Here is a 15,982-nt window from a genome sequence, read left to right as displayed (position 1 = left end):
ACAGCCAATGCCGAGCGCCGCCCCGCCCCGCGCGCGGAGCCCCGCCCCCTCACCTCCCTCGCGCGGCCAATGGCGAGCCCCGCCCGGGCCAGGCCCCGCCCCTCCGCTCCCGGCCAATAGCCTGCGCCCACCAGCCCTCAGCTCCCACCTGGAGCGGCGGTTGGGACAGGACCACGTGGGGCGCATCCGCCCCTCCAGGAGTCTCGCCAGGCGCCCGCTCCCACCCACCGCTTCAGAAAGGCAGTCACTCGGTGACAGGAGGAAGACAGTGCAGAGATGTTTAATAAACGGCCTGCTGAGAGCCAAGGCTCAAAAACCACTCCTTTGCAGCATACCCAATACAGAAAAAGGCTTCTATAAATTTAACATTTTTAGTAAGAATTGGTAGAAATAGAGTTGAGGCCCCTGAGACTAGCCTAGTGAATGAGGTAAGGCAGCCGTGTGCTTCCTCTTTGCGGCCAAGTGTGAAATAACACGAGTCCTGTTTTCACAGAGGGTGTGGCTGCCACCTCTTTACAAGAGGCTGCTTGAGCGAGGTGTCTTCCATCATTAGGCCCATGCAGGGGGGCAACCACAGCAGTGCAAGGGAGCTTTCCACAATGACAAATGGCTAAACATGTCAGGGTGAAAATGTCACCCCCAGAGAATTCCAGGGGCAGTCCTGGCCTTAACAGTGCCACTTGCCCCTGAAGAAGAGTCCCGGTCATTTGCAAAGTGCCATCATTGTTCTCGGTCATGCAACAGGTTATGTTACTTTCTTCCTTTTTGTGCGCTTGGTGCAGCCCCTGCCAAACCAGCCGCCCAGGATAGGGGCTGAGCTAAGTGGTGCACCCCGGTCCCCAGGCCCAGGTTCTTCTCGACTTCTGCACAGCGACTTGCGACTGTGGCTGCCTTCTTCACCCGCACGCAGGGGAGTGGCCAGCGAGAAGATGGGGTCCTGCCACCTATGCAAAGGGAAAGCTGGGTCAGGCGTGCCTGGGAGCCCCTCACAATCACAACCCGCCCCAGGACGGGAAAGCTGACTGAGGTCACCCTGCATCCCTCCCACGTCTTAACCATGGCTGGGCTTTGCTCAGTGGTAGCTCCACAACATCTGCGAGAGGGGTAAGCTCCGCAAGTAACTCAAAGGCCAGCACCCAGACTATCCCAGCCTCTGCAGAACTCAGTCCTCGTCGGTGATTGAGGGGGCTGTGCACACATGGGGTAGGGCGGCAGTAGCCCCAGGAGGGGTGAGTCACTAGCCAACTCTGGGCCCCACCTTTCACTTGTACGGCCAGGGACAGGTAGACCAGACCCTCTTCCCCTTCCCAGACTGCAGGACTTGATGGGAGGGAAGCTGACTAGGGAGGCGTGGCCTAAACACTACACCGTGAAGAGATCATGTGTCTGACTGAGATGTAGAACCACATATCATAAACTTAATATACAGATAAGCACTGATAAAGAAAATGAGCTAAGTTAATGTGAAAAAAAAAAAAAGTACAGTACACAACAGGCCCACATTACAGAACACCACAAACATAACATACAAGAATTGCCAGGCCCAGAAGGTGAAGGGATCCTTAATTCTCCAACCCTTTGATTAAAAGAAGTTATTGATTTCCCCTATAAGACCCTGAAAATTCACAGAGAAAGAAAGTGTAAACTTTTCACTCAATACACACACCACATCTCAATTATCACAAATTCTGTATTCAGGCACATCTGTTTAAGCTTCCCCAAAGTATTCCAGCTCCCCAAGCCAGTGCACCCAGATCCTGACGAGCAGAGTTGCTGAGAGCACATCCCTTCAAGGCACCTTCCCGTCCAGGCTGCCTGAGGTGAAGGGGGACATCCAGGTGTGCCCTGGCAGATTCCCTCTCCCCGCAGGAATCACGCCAGCCAGGACACCTCAGCCAATGCTGGGGCTGGTCCCTGCAGAGGCCACCACACTGCAGTCATGCCTCAGATGCCATCTGCCGCAGCTCAGAGCTTTCTCTACACTCAGCTCACAAAAGACAACAAACACAACCCATCCACACAGGGGCAGGGAAGTGGGGGATGTGTCTGTGCCCCCTCACCTGCTGTAGCGGGGGATCTCCAGGCCCAGCTCATCCATGAGGAGCCGCATGACGTCATCACACTTTCCGTGCAGCTTCAGGGCAGCCCAGTCATCCTTCGGGGTCCACTGGGGACAGGAGAAGGTAAGTGAGGACAGCACCTCACTCCTTCCCAATGGCCTGCTGGCCTTGGCCCCTACTCAGCCAGACCTCGTGGTGCATTAGTGTGGGACATAAATGTCCCAGGGACTGCTGGCTCTCCTAAGGCCCAGGTCTAGGGAGGCACCTCTGAGCACCTGAGTTACCTGCAAGTTCACAATGTAGAGCTTGGGCCGCCGGCTGGGGGGCTTGGTCATGCACCAGAGGTGTGGATACTTCTTTAGAACCTGCGGGAATGGACGGATGGACAGACAGACCACACACACACACCAGGGAAGGAGGCTACAGGAAGCTGGGGTCTAAGGCTGAGCTGGCCAGCTGCGGGCAGGCTCACCCGTTCCCATCCACAGTGCCATTCGCATACCTTTAAGCTGGAGCCTAAGCACAGGATTGTGTCTGCTCTGCTGGCAGCCTGGGTGGCCGCCTCCCAGTTCAGAGGCTGTCCCAATGTCCCCCTCTCCCCAAAGTGCACGATGGTGTCCCGGAGCTGGGCCCCGCACTTGTGGCAGGTGCGGCCGGTCTGGTGTCGGTGCAGGGCAGTGCGCTCCGTCACATCAAACACCCGCACATACTCCCTGTTGGGAGTGCAGGCTGTGCAGACCTGAGGAGAGTAGGGCCCTGTGAGCAGGAGCCACTGGCCTGCCCAGGCCCCCGAGTCCCAGAGGGACCGCTCACTTCGATATACATGTTCCCGTGGAGCTCCGACATGGCTGTGCGAGGCAGCCCGCTCCGCAGGTGGAGCCCGTCACAGTTCTGAGACACCACGTGCTGCACCTGGAAGGGCGACAGTGGCAGTCAGCAGGAGGAAGGGGGGAAGCAGCACTCAGGAGTGAAACCATACCGAGCCCTGCCCGCCCCAGAGCCCCCAAGCCAGCGGCAACTCCGACCCTGCACAAAGCATCGATGGCAAACCCAGGGCAGCAGGCTGGTCCCAGTAGGACTCAGGAGGCTCCGGTGGGGAGGGCCCTGGGCCCACCCCCAACGACTCAGAAGCCCTAGGAGCCCCCAGGAGGGCAAATGTTTGCACCGCCCCCTCTTGGCTGGAAAGGAGCTTGGGGCCCAAACTGATGCTCTCTTGGGTCATCACGCTTCAGGTCCTTGAAGGCCCAGGAGGCTCGACCCCTTCCCCACTCGGCTGCAGGTGCTTAGCAGAGGATCTCCAGAGGTTTCCTACTAGCCTCCCCTGTATCTAGGTGGCTCCTGAGGTCTGTGGGAAAAATGCAAGAGAAACACAAGGGGAAGGGGCTACCCTCACGAGCTCTGGGCCTGTGTGGACCCTCTATGTGATGATTCAGCGGAGAGGCTGCTCTCTACTCTTGGAGAGGAAACACAGGAGGAGTAGAGGTAGGCTCAAACCAGGAATCTAAACTGCTTGGTGGGCACTCATCACAGGGTCCACTGGCTGATGGAAGTAGGATGCAGTTGTCACCTGGGCACCAAGGTGGCCCTCCCGGTCCTCGCCGTGGACCCAGTGAGTACAGTCAGCCCTCCGTACCTGACGGTTCTACATCCGCAGATTCAACCAACCAAAGATCAAAAATATTCGGGGAAAAAAAAATCCAGAAAGTTCCAAAAGGCAAAACTTGAATTTGCCACACACTGGCAAGTATCTGTGTAGCATTTACATTGTATTTATATCTGTTTAAGTGGTACTGACATTTTATTAGGTATTACAAGTAATTCAGAGATGATTTAAAGTATGAGGGTGGGGAGGACTTCCCTGGTGGCGAGTGGTTAAGAATCCACCTGCCAATGCAGGGGACGTGGGTTCGAGCCCTGGTCCGGGAAGATCCCACATGCCACGGAGCCACTAAGCCTGTGTGCCACAACTTCTGAGCCTGCGCTCCTAGAGCCTGAACTCCGCAACAAGAGAAGCCACCGCAGTGAGAAGCCCGCGCACCGCAACGAAGAGTAGCCCCTGGTCGTCGCAACTAGAGAAAAGCCCGCTCGCAGCAACGAAGACCCAACGCAGCCAAAAATAAAATAAATAAAATAAATTTATTTTAAAAATAAATAAATAAGTAAATAATAAAGTATGGGGGGAGGTGTGCAGATTATATACAAACACTACGCCATTTTACACAAGGGACTTGAGCACCCTCAGCTTTTGGTATCCAAGGGGGATACCGAAGGATGGCTGTGCACCAGCCACCCTGGGCTCTTACCAGCTTCTGCTCGTGTAAGCAGGTGATGCTCATGTGGGTGAGGGTCGGCTCGGCCTCACTCAGGTCGGCAGCACTGCCAGGCAGACGGGAAATGAAGGTGAGGAGAGCTTCAAGGTCAGGTCCCTGCTTAACTAGGTGGGAAGGCTGTGCTAGGCTGCTTACCTAATGCTTCTTCCTTTCTGAAGCAGCGTCCACACTCCATTAGGACCCCGGTAATCTGGGATAGAAGCCGCCTGCAGGTTCAGAAAGGAGATAAGCCCAGTGAAAAGACATCACTGTAGGCACTGGCAGAATTCCCAATAATTTCTCCCAGCACTTTGAGAAGTGCTGGCCCACAGACTGGCCTCAATTCGTTCCTTAGGCTGAGCATTTCCTAGTCTAACCTGTCCTCCCAGATGGAGTGCATCCCCTGTGGCTCCTTCCCTCTGCCAGGACCCCTGCACCCAAACCTGGTCCAGCTCATCCTTCTAGGCTCCAAGGAGCCCTGCCCGCCCTGGGAGACTCTCTAGCATGTAGTACAGCCTGGGCTCTGTGGCCATGTCTGTCCTCATACTGAGAGGGAGGACTGGTTAGGCTCACTGCATGCCTCCCTCCACGTTCTCATCTCACATCCTGATGCTGTGTTTCCTGGCCTACCTCCACACAGACCAACCTCTTCAATGAGATAAACATTACTGCGTCTCCCAAGTTCCCAATCCAGTGAAACAGAGCCACCCCGAGAGAAGAAAACAGACAGTGTGCCAGGATCAAGGTGCCCTGTGCTTCCTGAGGTGTGAGTGACCTCCCTTGTAGGGAGCCCTGTCTATTCCCTGTTGCTAAAGCTCAGAAAAATGCCCACCTGACTAGTGGGTCTGACCCACATGGAAAAAGGAAACCTCAAACAGTAACAGAGCAAATTAATGAACAGCAAGTGGCTTTAGTAGCTGCTTACAGTTCTTTAAAAGATGGTATTACTGCTTTTACATAATGACAAGAGGTCACATGTGCCAGGGCTCCAAGTGTTGATAAGTTAAAGCAGTTAACATACCTCACGCATTCTCGCTACTGGGCTTCTTCAGTCATCCCTGTATGGAGTGTCTTACTTCGTAAGTATCTGTAAAATCCTACCCACCCTTCAAGGCCCAGACTCAATGCCACCTCTCATAAAAAAACAACCAGATGGGTTTCCCAGCTCTCAGAGACCACAGAAGGCGTATCTGGATTTCTATTCTAGCAGCCTAGCACAGCCAGCTTCACATTACAGTCATTCGTTTATATGGTTTATTATCATCACCTATGGACCTCTCCACAGAAATCCTTGCTATTCACCTCTGCTGGACCTACATGTAGGTCACACTCAACTTGCACCCAGCAATTTAACAACGTGCTATCCACACTGTCAAAGCTAGTCACATTCTACCACCCAGGTAGCTTCCTGATAAAACTTATCAAAAGCCAAAGCATTTCTCTTCCTTACCTGGTGCACTCTAATGCATACTGCCTTGCATTCCACTTACCTTACTTCAACATTCAGCGGACACAACGAATGGGGAATCAGAAGATAGTTTGGGGTTTAGCTCTGCCAATACATAACCTTGGGACAAGCACCAAACTATTACATCCCGTTTTTATCCCTCTTCCTTTCCTGTCTCTAACTGGATACAATACAAAATTCAAGCATTTAAGAATGTTTATCTATTTTTCGAAGTTCCAAATAGAGTCGTTCTGAGTGTCTCTAAGAAAAGAAAGACCCTCAAGAAGTGCTTTTAAGTCGAGCTTTTGCGAATCGGTACTGTTGCTTAACAGAAAACGGTGCTCGGTGCTGGGGTCCGACACCCAGAAGGGGGCGCCCCAAGCCCGCCCCCGGCGGTCCGTGTTTCGCACAACCTGGGAGCCGACCCGGGGCGCGGCCGTCCCTGCCTCGTCTCCTTACCGTGCTGATCCCCGCGCCCGTGTAGACGACCAGGTGCTTGGCGTTGCGGACGGCGCTAGCCAGCTCCCGGACTTTCCTCCGCAGCTCCTCCGGGTCGTCGCACACCTGCCGAGACGTCGAAGCCGGTCGTGAGCCGGCCCCGGCTCGCCCGCGCCCCCGCCCGGCCCGCCCGCACCCCGGACTCGCCTCCTCCTGCCGCCGCTTCAGGCCCTCGCGCCGCCTGCTCCGGCCCTGCAGCTCGGTCACCAGGTCTTCGCTCTCGGCCAGGAGCCGGCCCTCCTCCGCGCTGCGCTCGGCCACCGCCTTCCTCAGGATGCGCGACACCTGCGGGCGCGGGGCAGGCGGTGAGGGCGGCGCGGACTGGGGGCGCGGCGCGGGGCGGGCAACGCCGTACCTGGCGGAGGCGCTCCCTCTGCTGCTCCTCCCGCAGCCTCCGGACCCGCTCCGCCGCCTTGCGCTCCAACCGGCTCAGACCCCCGGCGGCCATCTCTCCCGGGGAGACTCGCGCTTCCGCTTCCGCCTCCCGGCAGGCCGCGCGCCGACACATGCGCGCGAGGCCCGCCCCGCCCTTGCGTCGCCCCAAGGAAGCACCTGCCAGTCTCTTTAAAAGGTGTTTATTGATCATATACAAAATAAAGAAAACCTTATATATCACAAACATACACTATGTACAGCAATAAATACCCGGGGCCCGGCCCAGTGCCGCCCCTCCTGGACAATAATTTAGCAATAAATACTGCACAGGGTAGGGAGGGCGCGAGGCCGACGCCACCCAGGTCAGCCAGAGTGCTCCAGTGGGGCCCCTCCCCACCTGGATCTTCAACAACCCCCGCCCACCCCGGCAGATCCCAGCGTACCCACCCCACCTCCTGTCTTCAGCCCTAGGCAGGGCAGGCAGGGTCTGATCAACTCTGCTCCGCCCACCTCTCAGCGCCAGGAGAGCAGCAGAGCTGGACACACTGGACAGCCCTTGTCCTGCTGCCCTAAGATGCCAGGAGAAGGCTTTCTGTACCCACTCCCGTTTGGTTAAAGGCTTCAGATTGAGGGGATGTGGGGAAGGGTGGGGCTGGGACATGAGGCTGTTAGAGGGGTCCCCCTTCACAGGTCATCGGGGACAAGCTCTCCTACACTCTAGCTCAGACTGAAGGGACACCCACGTACCAAGGCTGCTGCTGCAGAGTGGGGTGGAAATGTGTGCGACTGGTCCAACAGGTACAGCACATGCTCAGGACACACAGGCCAGAGCAGGACAAGCCATCAGTCTCGAGGGCACACCCCTGCCTCTTCCCATCTGCTTCAAAACCAGACAGCCAAAAGGAAGGCGAAAACCGGCCAGCAAGAATTATTCAGTGGCTTCTGGGGAAAAAAATCGTTAATGTGTTGGTTCCTTTCACCAAACCACAGCCTAAAAAAGTAACTTAAAAGATCCTAGAGCGGAAACAGTGTTGCAGGCTGTGGCTTCCCAGCTGTGGACGGAAGCTTTGGCCAACCGGCCACCCCAGAGAGGGAAGTCGCAGGGACAAGATGGGGCTCGACCACCCATCCCAAAGCAGGCTGCAGCTCATCAGAGCCGTGGGCCCAGCCACCGACCATCAAGGCTGCTGCTGCTGATCAGGGTTATGCCCAGACCTGAAGCCTGGACCAAGAGTAGAAAAGCCTCCAGGGAGGCCTGGCACCCGGCACAAACCAGCACACCACAAAGCAGCCACAACTTCTCACCTGCACAAACGCAGTGCCACCTGGAGCAGCAGCCAAGAGCCATGGGGAGGGCTCCCTGGGGCCATACTCTGGGAAGGAGCTGACCTGTTCTCAAAGGGTTCTCCTCTGAAATCTGAGTGTCCATGTTGGGATAGGGAGGATGTGGGCAAGGGCAAGGTGTGAAGGAAGGTGCACATTATGGTTTACTTAGCGGACAAGTTTGGGAGACTTGGCCTCGGCCAAAGCCCTCAATTCGCTGTGTCAAAAAGTTGAGGAGAGAGAACACAACACGCTCACAGTAGGAAAAACGAATTAACGAGAATCAGAAAGACGCCAAATGGTCACATGTGGACACAGGATCTACTGTCAATAACCAAAGTGAAGGGGAGAAGGGGCATAGCAGCCCCAGAGAGACTGGCTTGATGGGAGCAGGATGCTCCCCCAGACCCAAGGAACAGTTGCTCCAAATCCAAAAACCTCGAAAGGAAGTATAGCTTCACTAACTCCAGAAGCGTCTGTAAACGAAACCAAGGACCTGCAATTTCTGTTCAGCACATGCTCACCCTCAAACCCTCCTCTCTCTAGGTCTACAGCATGGCAGGGGTGCACAGAGATGGAGGACCACCTCCCAGCCAGGATAAAAGTGGGAACTGTACTTGGACATGGGGAGCCTGTCCCTCCCCCTGTCCAGGACAGGGCATGATCTCCCTTTAGGGATTCTTATGATATGATTCCAACTTGCTGCTACAAGAAACATCAACTACTCTCGTCTGGACCTTAGGTAGACAAAGCCAGACTGCAGGGAGGCAAAGGAAGCCACTAAGTGATTCAGAGTCAATGGTCAAAATCTCCATTGCAGGCCAACCTGGGTACAGCCAGGAATGTCTCTGAATATCTAGGGCCAAGATCAGCCCATCAAGACAACAGAAGTTGACAGCACATCCCCCCTCCTATCCCACAGGCACACTGTAAACTCTGGGATGAAGATTCTGCTGTCCACAAGGTTAAACCCTGCCTGGCCGCATTGTTTTTCTTTTCATTAGCTCACTTGTCTGTGCCTTTTCAGGGGTTCAGGACCCCCAGAGAAGCCAACCAGCAACTCCAAGGAGTAGCCAAGCCCCACACGGCCAGAGCCAGGGCAGTAGCCTCTTGGGGAGCAGGCACCACAGGCAGCCCCATCACATGCCTACGAGCAGCTGCCTGAGCCAAGTCTGGGAGACTTGACTGCCTCACTGAGTGGCCAGGACGGGGAGGTGGGATCAGCCCCGGGGAAGCACCTCCACAAGCCAAGCAGTGGATCCCTGGAAGACACAGACCCCAAAGGGAGTTGAAAGAAGGCCCATAGCCAAGAGCTGCCAGCATGTTCAGGGGGAGAGGGGGGACAGGACCTGGCCCTGGAGACCGTAGCCCTTGTCTGGCACTGGTGGAGACCCCCAGGCCCTCAGGCAAGGAGAAGGGGCTGCCCCAGGTGGGCCCCGAAACCACCTGGTTCTGCCTGGGAAGCACCGTCCCGCAGCATGGAAACAGTTCTGGGATGAGTGGGCTGCGGGCCCCTGGGGTTCCCCTGCTGAGGCCCACACAAAACCCACCGGAACAAACCCCAGATTGGTGGCTGGAGCCCAAACACATTGACTGGAGGCCAGAAGGAAGACAGTCGGGGGCAGCTTGGCCCTGGCCTGGCGGGCACCCACAGTGACTCCTTGTGGTCCCTGCAAGCCCCCACCCAGGGCCAGAGATGGTGGGCAAGGAAGTAGTGAGGGGGTGGGAGGGGGGCCCAGGATGACCCCCAGTTTCACCTACCCTGCCACTGGATCAGCCCAAGCCTGAGACACACATGCGAAACCAAGGGTCAGCAGAGGGGTGTGGCAGAGCCCTGCATCTGACCCCCCGGGGGCTCGGGGTGGGCGCCAAAGCAGAAGAGGCTGGGCTGGAGACACAGACACCCCAAGCTCCACTGGAGCAGGCGCAGCTTGGCACTACAGCCCAGGCCTGACAAGCCAGCAGAAGCAAAACCACAACCAAATCCAAAAAACAAACACGGGAGAACAGACACAAGAAGTGACACCCACAGGTCAAAGGTCACCAGAAGCACCAGCACGTGACGCTGCACAAGACCTCACCAGGCACAGACAACACCACGGCACCGGCAAGAGACGGAAGCAGGAAGGGCAAAGGAGTAAGTCACTTTCGGTACAATTGCAAAAGAGATAGCAAAGAGGACGTCAGGACGCGCCTTCTGGTCGCTCACGGCTTGGCTTTTTTTTTGTCTTTTTTTTAACTAAGTTTTATAAATAACGTCTGATAACTCTGTGTATATAAAAACTAAACTTCAACAGCCACAAAGACTTGTCTGTAAGTTTACAAGAAAGGATTTTTTTTTCTTTTTTTAAAGTAGCAAAGTTTCTATTATACTTTCTTCCCTTTTCTGTTTATACGGTCAAATGTTCTTGCTTTTTTTTTTTTTTAAAAAGACAGTTTTATAAATACTCTGCAGCTTTTTTTTCTTTAGCTTTTAAACATATAATTTAATAACTTCGTAAAAGGAACTTCTCTCTTTTAAATAAAGGGCTATGTAACCACACAAACAGGTCATGTAAACAGTGACACGGGACCCATCGCAGGACACTGGACACACCCTTCACGTACGCTCACAACCAGTGATTTGGTCTTGTTCAGTGCAACACGTCAGGTGTGAGTGCCAAGGCCCCCGGCCCACAGCCACACGACACCCCATCCCCCCCAGCGCCAGACCAGTGGCCCACCTGTCCAGGGCCCTCAGGGACAGCCTACTCTGCAGAGCAGTGCCTATCTATGCCTGCAGGCCGAGCTGAGAGTGAACTGCCCAGCCTCCCGCTAGCCTGGCGGCTGTCAGAGCCTGTGGGCCATTCTGCAAGGAGAACAGCCTCTCTCCTGCCCTGCAGCCCTCCCTGCTCAGGGACACATGTGCCCCAGAGCACCCGGTCAATCCTTCTCTCTGTCCACTCCCACAGGCCGACTCTGGACTCCAAGCCCACCTGCTCGTGGGACAAAGGGGGCAGGGGCAACCCCACGTCACCACCAAACTGACCAATCTCAACGTACAAAACACACGATGACAACGACGAGATCAAAGGGGCTCAGCCCGGTGCCCCTGGGGTGCAGGTTGTGCTTTGCAGGGAAGGGAGGAGGTAGGAGAGGAGGAAAAGAAGAGAAGAGGAGAAAGAGGAGGGAGGGAGAAGGGGACAGGGCTGCTGAATTTGCCATGCGCCTACTGGCCCCTTGCAGACCCGCCTGGGCAAGCGCATCCCTACGACCGGGCGTCCGTCTTGGACTTTACTATCGTGATGACGCTGGTGGCGGCCACCTTGCCAGGGACGAGGGGCCCCAAGCCAGCAGCAAGGGGACCCCGAGCTGGCGCCACAGGGCTTCGGGCCACGGTCCTGGCGAAGTTCTGCAGGGCCTCGTACTTGGAGCGCAGGGCATCGAGCTCCAGCTTCATGCTGGCGTTCTCCGAGGCCAGCTTCTCCACCTCCTGCTGCAGCTCTGCCTTCTGCTTCTCCAGCTCCTCCTTCTGGGTCACCCGCTTCACGCGGCAGCTGGCGGCATAGCCGCGGTTCTTGAGCGTGCGCCGGCGCTGCTTCAGCTGGATGATCTCCTCCTTGGACAGGCCCCGCAGGTGCTGGTTCAGCTCCCGCACTGACATGGTCACCAGCTCCTCATCTGTCAGGCTGGTGCCATTCTCTCCCGGCTCCCGCTTCACCTGGGGAGGGCATAGCGCACGAGGTCACAGGCCAAGTGGGGGCAGTCTGCCCCTGTGCCACCCCAGCCCTGAGACACTGCCCACCCTATCTGCTCACCTTCAAGGCCTTGTTTCCTTTATTGGGGGTCGTCATAACCCGAGGGCACAGCAAGCAGGCACTCTGTGAGACAGGGAGCGTAGGTCAGGACCCTGGAGACCCTTCCCCTACCCAGTCCACACAGAGCCCTGAGCCCCCTTACACCCTCTGCCCACTCAGGGGAAGGCACCCAGTCCCCAGCCTCACCCCTTGCCCGCCCATTCCCCTGATACCTGGCCTCAAGGACCGCCCTTCAGCCTCGCCTCTCCCAAGCTGGGCTGCTCCCTGTCCCCCTGCCCCTAGGGAACCAGGTGGGAGACCAGGAGGGTCTGATGGGGGAAGGGGAACTGAAGGGCTATTAGGGAGGCAGAGGCAAGAAAAGGGGCCGGGGGAGAGATTAGAAGGATGAGGGAGGGGCCAGCCTAGAAGGAAGAAGGGAGCTTTAAAAATAACCCCAGTGCGCCCCAGAGCACGGCTGTTCCTGGCGAGTCATGCTGACTCAGCACATCGCTCCCGCTCTCTCACCAGCCTGGCACTCCCCAAGGCTGCCAGCCAACACAGCTCCAGGGGACGGGCAGCAGCAAGCTGCTGGGGCAACGAAGGCCAGCCTGGCCAACAGCAGGTGAGGGCCAGGGCCAGCGCCCCTGTGAGTGTGTACTCTAGGGCTCTACCTCCCCTAAGCTGGCCTGGGGCAAAGCCCTGCTCCCATGAAGGCTCACTGGGCGTCCCCACTGGGGACTCGGGCAGAGGAGAGGATGCAGGAGAGCGCCAATTCTCCCAGACTGCTCACTTTGAAGAACAGCAAACGGAGCTGTCCAACCAGCTCTGACTCTGTCTTTAACACTGGTGGGAGTTCCCCAAACCTACTGGTGGCAGACACTCCAGCCGGAGAAGCCGGGCCCCAGGCCCCTTGGCCCTCTCTGTCCACCTCTGCTGCTGATGGAGTAACCATGCTGTGGCTTTGGGTTGCAGCCTTTTGTACTCTGCCCCACCCTATCCAGGGTATTTCACAAGAGTGCCCACAATCGACCCCCAGCGGCCTGCTCAGCCCTCTCTGGCCACTGACTACTCTCTGGCTCCCTGCTCAGGGTCCGCACCCACAGGGCAAGGAACAAAAACCAGAGGCCCCCCTCCCACCCACTTGGTCATCTTTTCCGCAGCCCTGCCAAGGACATTTTTACCCACCTAGTCCTGGGATTCCTGGCTCAGCTGGACCCCCTCTGCCCCCCCCCCACTCCCTCCATGACCTTCCAGGTTAGATGCAGGGAGGTAAACGGAGGCCTAACAAGCACTGTGGTGCCCTCCTGGAGAAGCTACAAGCACTCAGGCAATTTGGGGCTGCGGGGTCTTCTCAGCCCTATCAGGTCACTGAAGTATGGCTGGGGAGGTGGAGGCAAACACTCACTCAGGGTAGAGACCACTCCTCACCCAGCCCTGCATCAGGATGCGAGGCTGCAGGCAAGGGGGCCAGAGACGCCTCCCCACAGCCATGCCCCGAGGCTCCGGCCCCAATGTTCTTCCAGAGCAGAGGATGGGGCAGAGGAGCTGGAGGCCAGAAGGTCCTCAGGGCCCCACGCCTACCCTGGGAGTCAAGTCCTCAAGGCAGAGCTGGAGGAGCTCCCCCAACCTCAGGTCCAGGTCCAGCGTCACTGCACTGGTCCTGCCACTGTCAGTCCAAAGGAAAAGCCCTGGCACCAGCTTTTCCCACCCGCCATCCTCCCTCCACCCCACGAATGCTGAGCACACGGTGACTTCCTGAAGAGATCACACAGAAAAGTGCCGAGCGTGGCGGCTGGGAGCTGAAAAGTGCCTCCTCGGCAGATTTCACCCTCCACAGAAGCCCTGAACTCAGCACAAGTGAAGCCAATCGCCTCCTAATCAAAGGTGTGCTTGTGCTCGGGTGGGGGAGGGGTGGGTCTCAGCACAGCCCATGCTTCCAGCCTCCCGGCCTTGTCTCCACTACCTGGGGGCACACACTGATGGGACAGAGACAGCTTTTGGGCATGGGCTAGGACTGATGGCTCAGGGCACCTCTAGAAACCAGAGGGAGGGGATCCCAGAGACTAGATCAAGAACCCTCAGCCCTCCTCCCGCCTCTGCTCCCCCTGAGGCTGAGCACATTTTGTGGAGAAGGCATGGGTGGTCCCAAGAGCACTGATCCACCAAGGTACTCAGGGCCACCCACTCAAGGTGAGAGCCAGCCGGAAAGGGGAAAGAACTCCATCCCCTTCCCCTGGGCCCAAACTCCAGGGCATGGACAGTAGACAAGAGGCCAGCCCGCCCCTGTTCCTTCTCCTGTCCTGCAAACCCCAGTGGCCAAACCTCCCAAGCCAAGGCAAGTGTGGCCTTGGTCACTCTGGAGCCCCCACCTAGCCCGCTACACTCCCACCCTGCCCTTTAGACCCACCTCCTCCAGAAGCCCTCTGAAAAAAGTCTAAAACTTAATTTCCACCAAAGCATAAGTAGCTGAGAAGATCTGAAAAAAAATCCCTCCAGGAATCTGCATTTTCCTGGGGCATAAAATTCCAGCCAAAAGATCAGCTGAAGTGTTAAGACATCTGGCATCTATAAGCTCAGGGATGGGGGAGAGGGCAGCGGCAGGGAATGCCTGAGGACAAACTACAAGGTCAGCCTTACCTAGCCATGAACGCATGGGCAAGAATGGTCAGCTCTGGTCTAGACGAAACACTACCCCACCCCTGAAGACCAGGAACCATTCATACACCCAGGAAAAGTGGCTCAAGCCACACCACCCTGAGGCTGTCACTCCCCAGGAGTCCCTACCACCTGGCCTGACACCCATCAGGGCCACGTTCTTTGCTAACCTGCACAATACTGCGCCCCAACCTCAAGTGGAACAACTTTGGGGTGATTGGGATTCTTCAACCCATGCCATCCACACCAGTCCACCTGCTGGGCGCCCTCAAAGTTACCACCACCCACAGCCTCAACCCGGACCCCAAGGCCAGGCTGCGAAGAGAGCCACAGCCTGCTCACCAGACACCTCGCTCCCCTGATCAGAGTCTAAGTCCTGCTGCCTCCTCTCATTTACAATTTCCTGGTAGAGCTGCGCCTACTCGCCCTCTGCCCTGTCCACTGTCACCCAGGACTCTAGTACAGGCATCCCTCCTTCACCCACTGCCTCGGTCTCTTCCCACCGGGAGACTTTCCAGCCTGGCCAAACAGACCAGTCATAGGGAAAGCCTACTTCCCAGCCCGCAAGCACGGCCCCCCTAAGCTCCTCCCCTCTTCTCACTCACAACTATTTCCCAGTTTGGGGAGCTGTCCCAGAGGCGGGTCAGGGACCAGCAGCCTGAGAAGAGCCTGCCTGGGAGGGGATGAACAGGCCAGGGGCTTCACCCTCTACCCCGGGATAACTTGCACCGCGACCTCTCCATTTACTCCTCACCCACCCTACCCTAAACTCCCACATCAGCCCAAACTTAAGCAGGCGCCCCAGCCCAGGGCCTGGCCCCTTCTCACTCCCCACGGTTTCCCTCTTACCCCTGTTTCCCGGCCTCTCAGGCCCCTAGCTCTAATCCCCCCAGGCATCAGGACGAGCATCGAGTGACCTCATGCTGATGACTCAGCAAGTCTCCTTCTGGGCTCTGGCAAGCGTGTGACGGAGCGAAGCCGGAGCGGGCAGGGTCTTCCCAGCCACCCCCCCCCCCCACGTGCCGCTTCCTCCCCCTAGCCAGCCGAGGACCCCGCGCCTGGGAGGCGTTGACACAGACACCTGATGAATCAGCAGCTCAGGCTGGGGCCGCCGCGCTCTTCCACGGAGCCCTAGGCGCCCCGCTCGACCCCACCCTTTCCTCCCGCCACCCCGGCCGTCCCTCCCTCCAGGACTCCCCGGCTTCACCGAGCAAGACCAGCGCACGCCCCACCCCGCCCCTGCGGGCCCGCGCGCCCACCCCAGCACCCCCGGCGGAGGAACAAGGAGCCGCTCCGGACCGGTGGGGAAATCGAGGCATGGGCCGCCAGCAGGGCACAGGGCAGACCCAAAGCCCGGAGCACCCGGACCACGCCGCCACAGGCCGCCGGAAGGAGCAGCGGCCCCGCGAGCACCCGCCCCCGGATCGGAGCACCCGCCCGCCCCCCGCTCGGCCCTGGCCCCCGGCCCCGGCCCCGGCCCGGCCGCCGCCGCACTCACCCACCACACTGCGGGCCCGGCGGGCCGAGGCCGGGGCGGGG

The 15,982-nt window shown here is 57.7% G+C and overlaps 2 protein-coding genes across 3 annotated transcripts; both read right to left on the bottom strand.

Moving 5' to 3' along the window:
• Nucleotides 1-264: 264 nt before the first annotated feature.
• On the bottom strand, nucleotides 265-7,091 carry SIRT7 (sirtuin 7). 2 transcript variants are annotated; one of them, XR_003792049.1, is made up of 10 exons: nucleotides 6,670-7,091; nucleotides 6,462-6,599; nucleotides 6,276-6,380; nucleotides 4,526-4,596; nucleotides 4,364-4,436; nucleotides 2,874-2,972; nucleotides 2,563-2,799; nucleotides 2,345-2,480; nucleotides 2,061-2,167; nucleotides 265-944 (listed from the first exon to the last, which is right to left on the bottom strand). XR_003792049.1 is itself a non-coding variant. In XM_029212863.1 (10 exons), the coding sequence occupies exons 1-10, from the start codon at nucleotides 6,934-6,936 to the stop codon at nucleotides 746-748; spliced, it is 1,377 nt and encodes a 458-aa protein (XP_029068696.1). In that variant the 5' UTR covers nucleotides 6,937-7,090; the 3' UTR covers nucleotides 265-745. The 2 variants fall into 2 exon arrangements, 1 of the variants encoding a protein (XP_029068696.1); XM_029212863.1 differs by having other exon boundaries at nucleotides 2,345-2,425; nucleotides 6,670-7,090.
• Nucleotides 7,092-10,384: 3,293 nt separating this feature from the next.
• On the bottom strand, nucleotides 10,385-15,971 carry MAFG (MAF bZIP transcription factor G). The gene is made up of 3 exons (XM_029213220.1): nucleotides 15,942-15,971; nucleotides 11,810-11,872; nucleotides 10,385-11,712 (listed from the first exon to the last, which is right to left on the bottom strand). Exons 2-3 carry the CDS (start codon nucleotides 11,843-11,845, stop codon nucleotides 11,260-11,262), a joined length of 489 nt encoding a protein of 162 aa, XP_029069053.1. The 5' UTR covers nucleotides 11,846-11,872; nucleotides 15,942-15,971; the 3' UTR covers nucleotides 10,385-11,259.
• Between the last annotated feature and the right edge of the window lie 11 nt (nucleotides 15,972-15,982).

This window comes from Monodon monoceros, unplaced genomic scaffold (assembly GCF_005190385.1).
Source record: "Monodon monoceros isolate NGI ecotype Baffin Bay Population unplaced genomic scaffold, NGI_Narwhal_1 Super_Scaffold_9, whole genome shotgun sequence".
Lineage (NCBI taxonomy): Eukaryota > Metazoa > Chordata > Mammalia > Artiodactyla > Monodontidae > Monodon > Monodon monoceros.
Note: the sequence above shows the minus strand (reverse complement) of the source record. Positions and strands in the feature narration are given on the sequence as shown.

Coding starts and splice junctions, on each gene's coding strand:
- SIRT7 (XM_029212863.1), bottom strand. CDS start 6,936: ATGTTTGTGATATATAAGGTTTTCTTTATTTTGTATATGATCAATAAA. Junction 6,381..6,461: donor TGAAGCGGCGGCAGGAGGAG/GCGAGTCCGGGG, acceptor ACGTCTCGGCAG/GTGTGCGACGACCCGGAGGA. Junction 2,168..2,344: donor TCTACATTGTGAACTTGCAG/GTAACTCAGGTG, acceptor TCCTGTCCCCAG/TGGACCCCGAAGGATGACTG.
- MAFG (XM_029213220.1), bottom strand. CDS start 11,845: ATGACGACCCCCAATAAAGGAAACAAGGCCTTGAAG. Junction 11,713..11,809: donor AAGGAAACAAGGCCTTGAAG/GTGAGCAGATAG, acceptor TGCCCTCCCCAG/GTGAAGCGGGAGCCGGGAGA.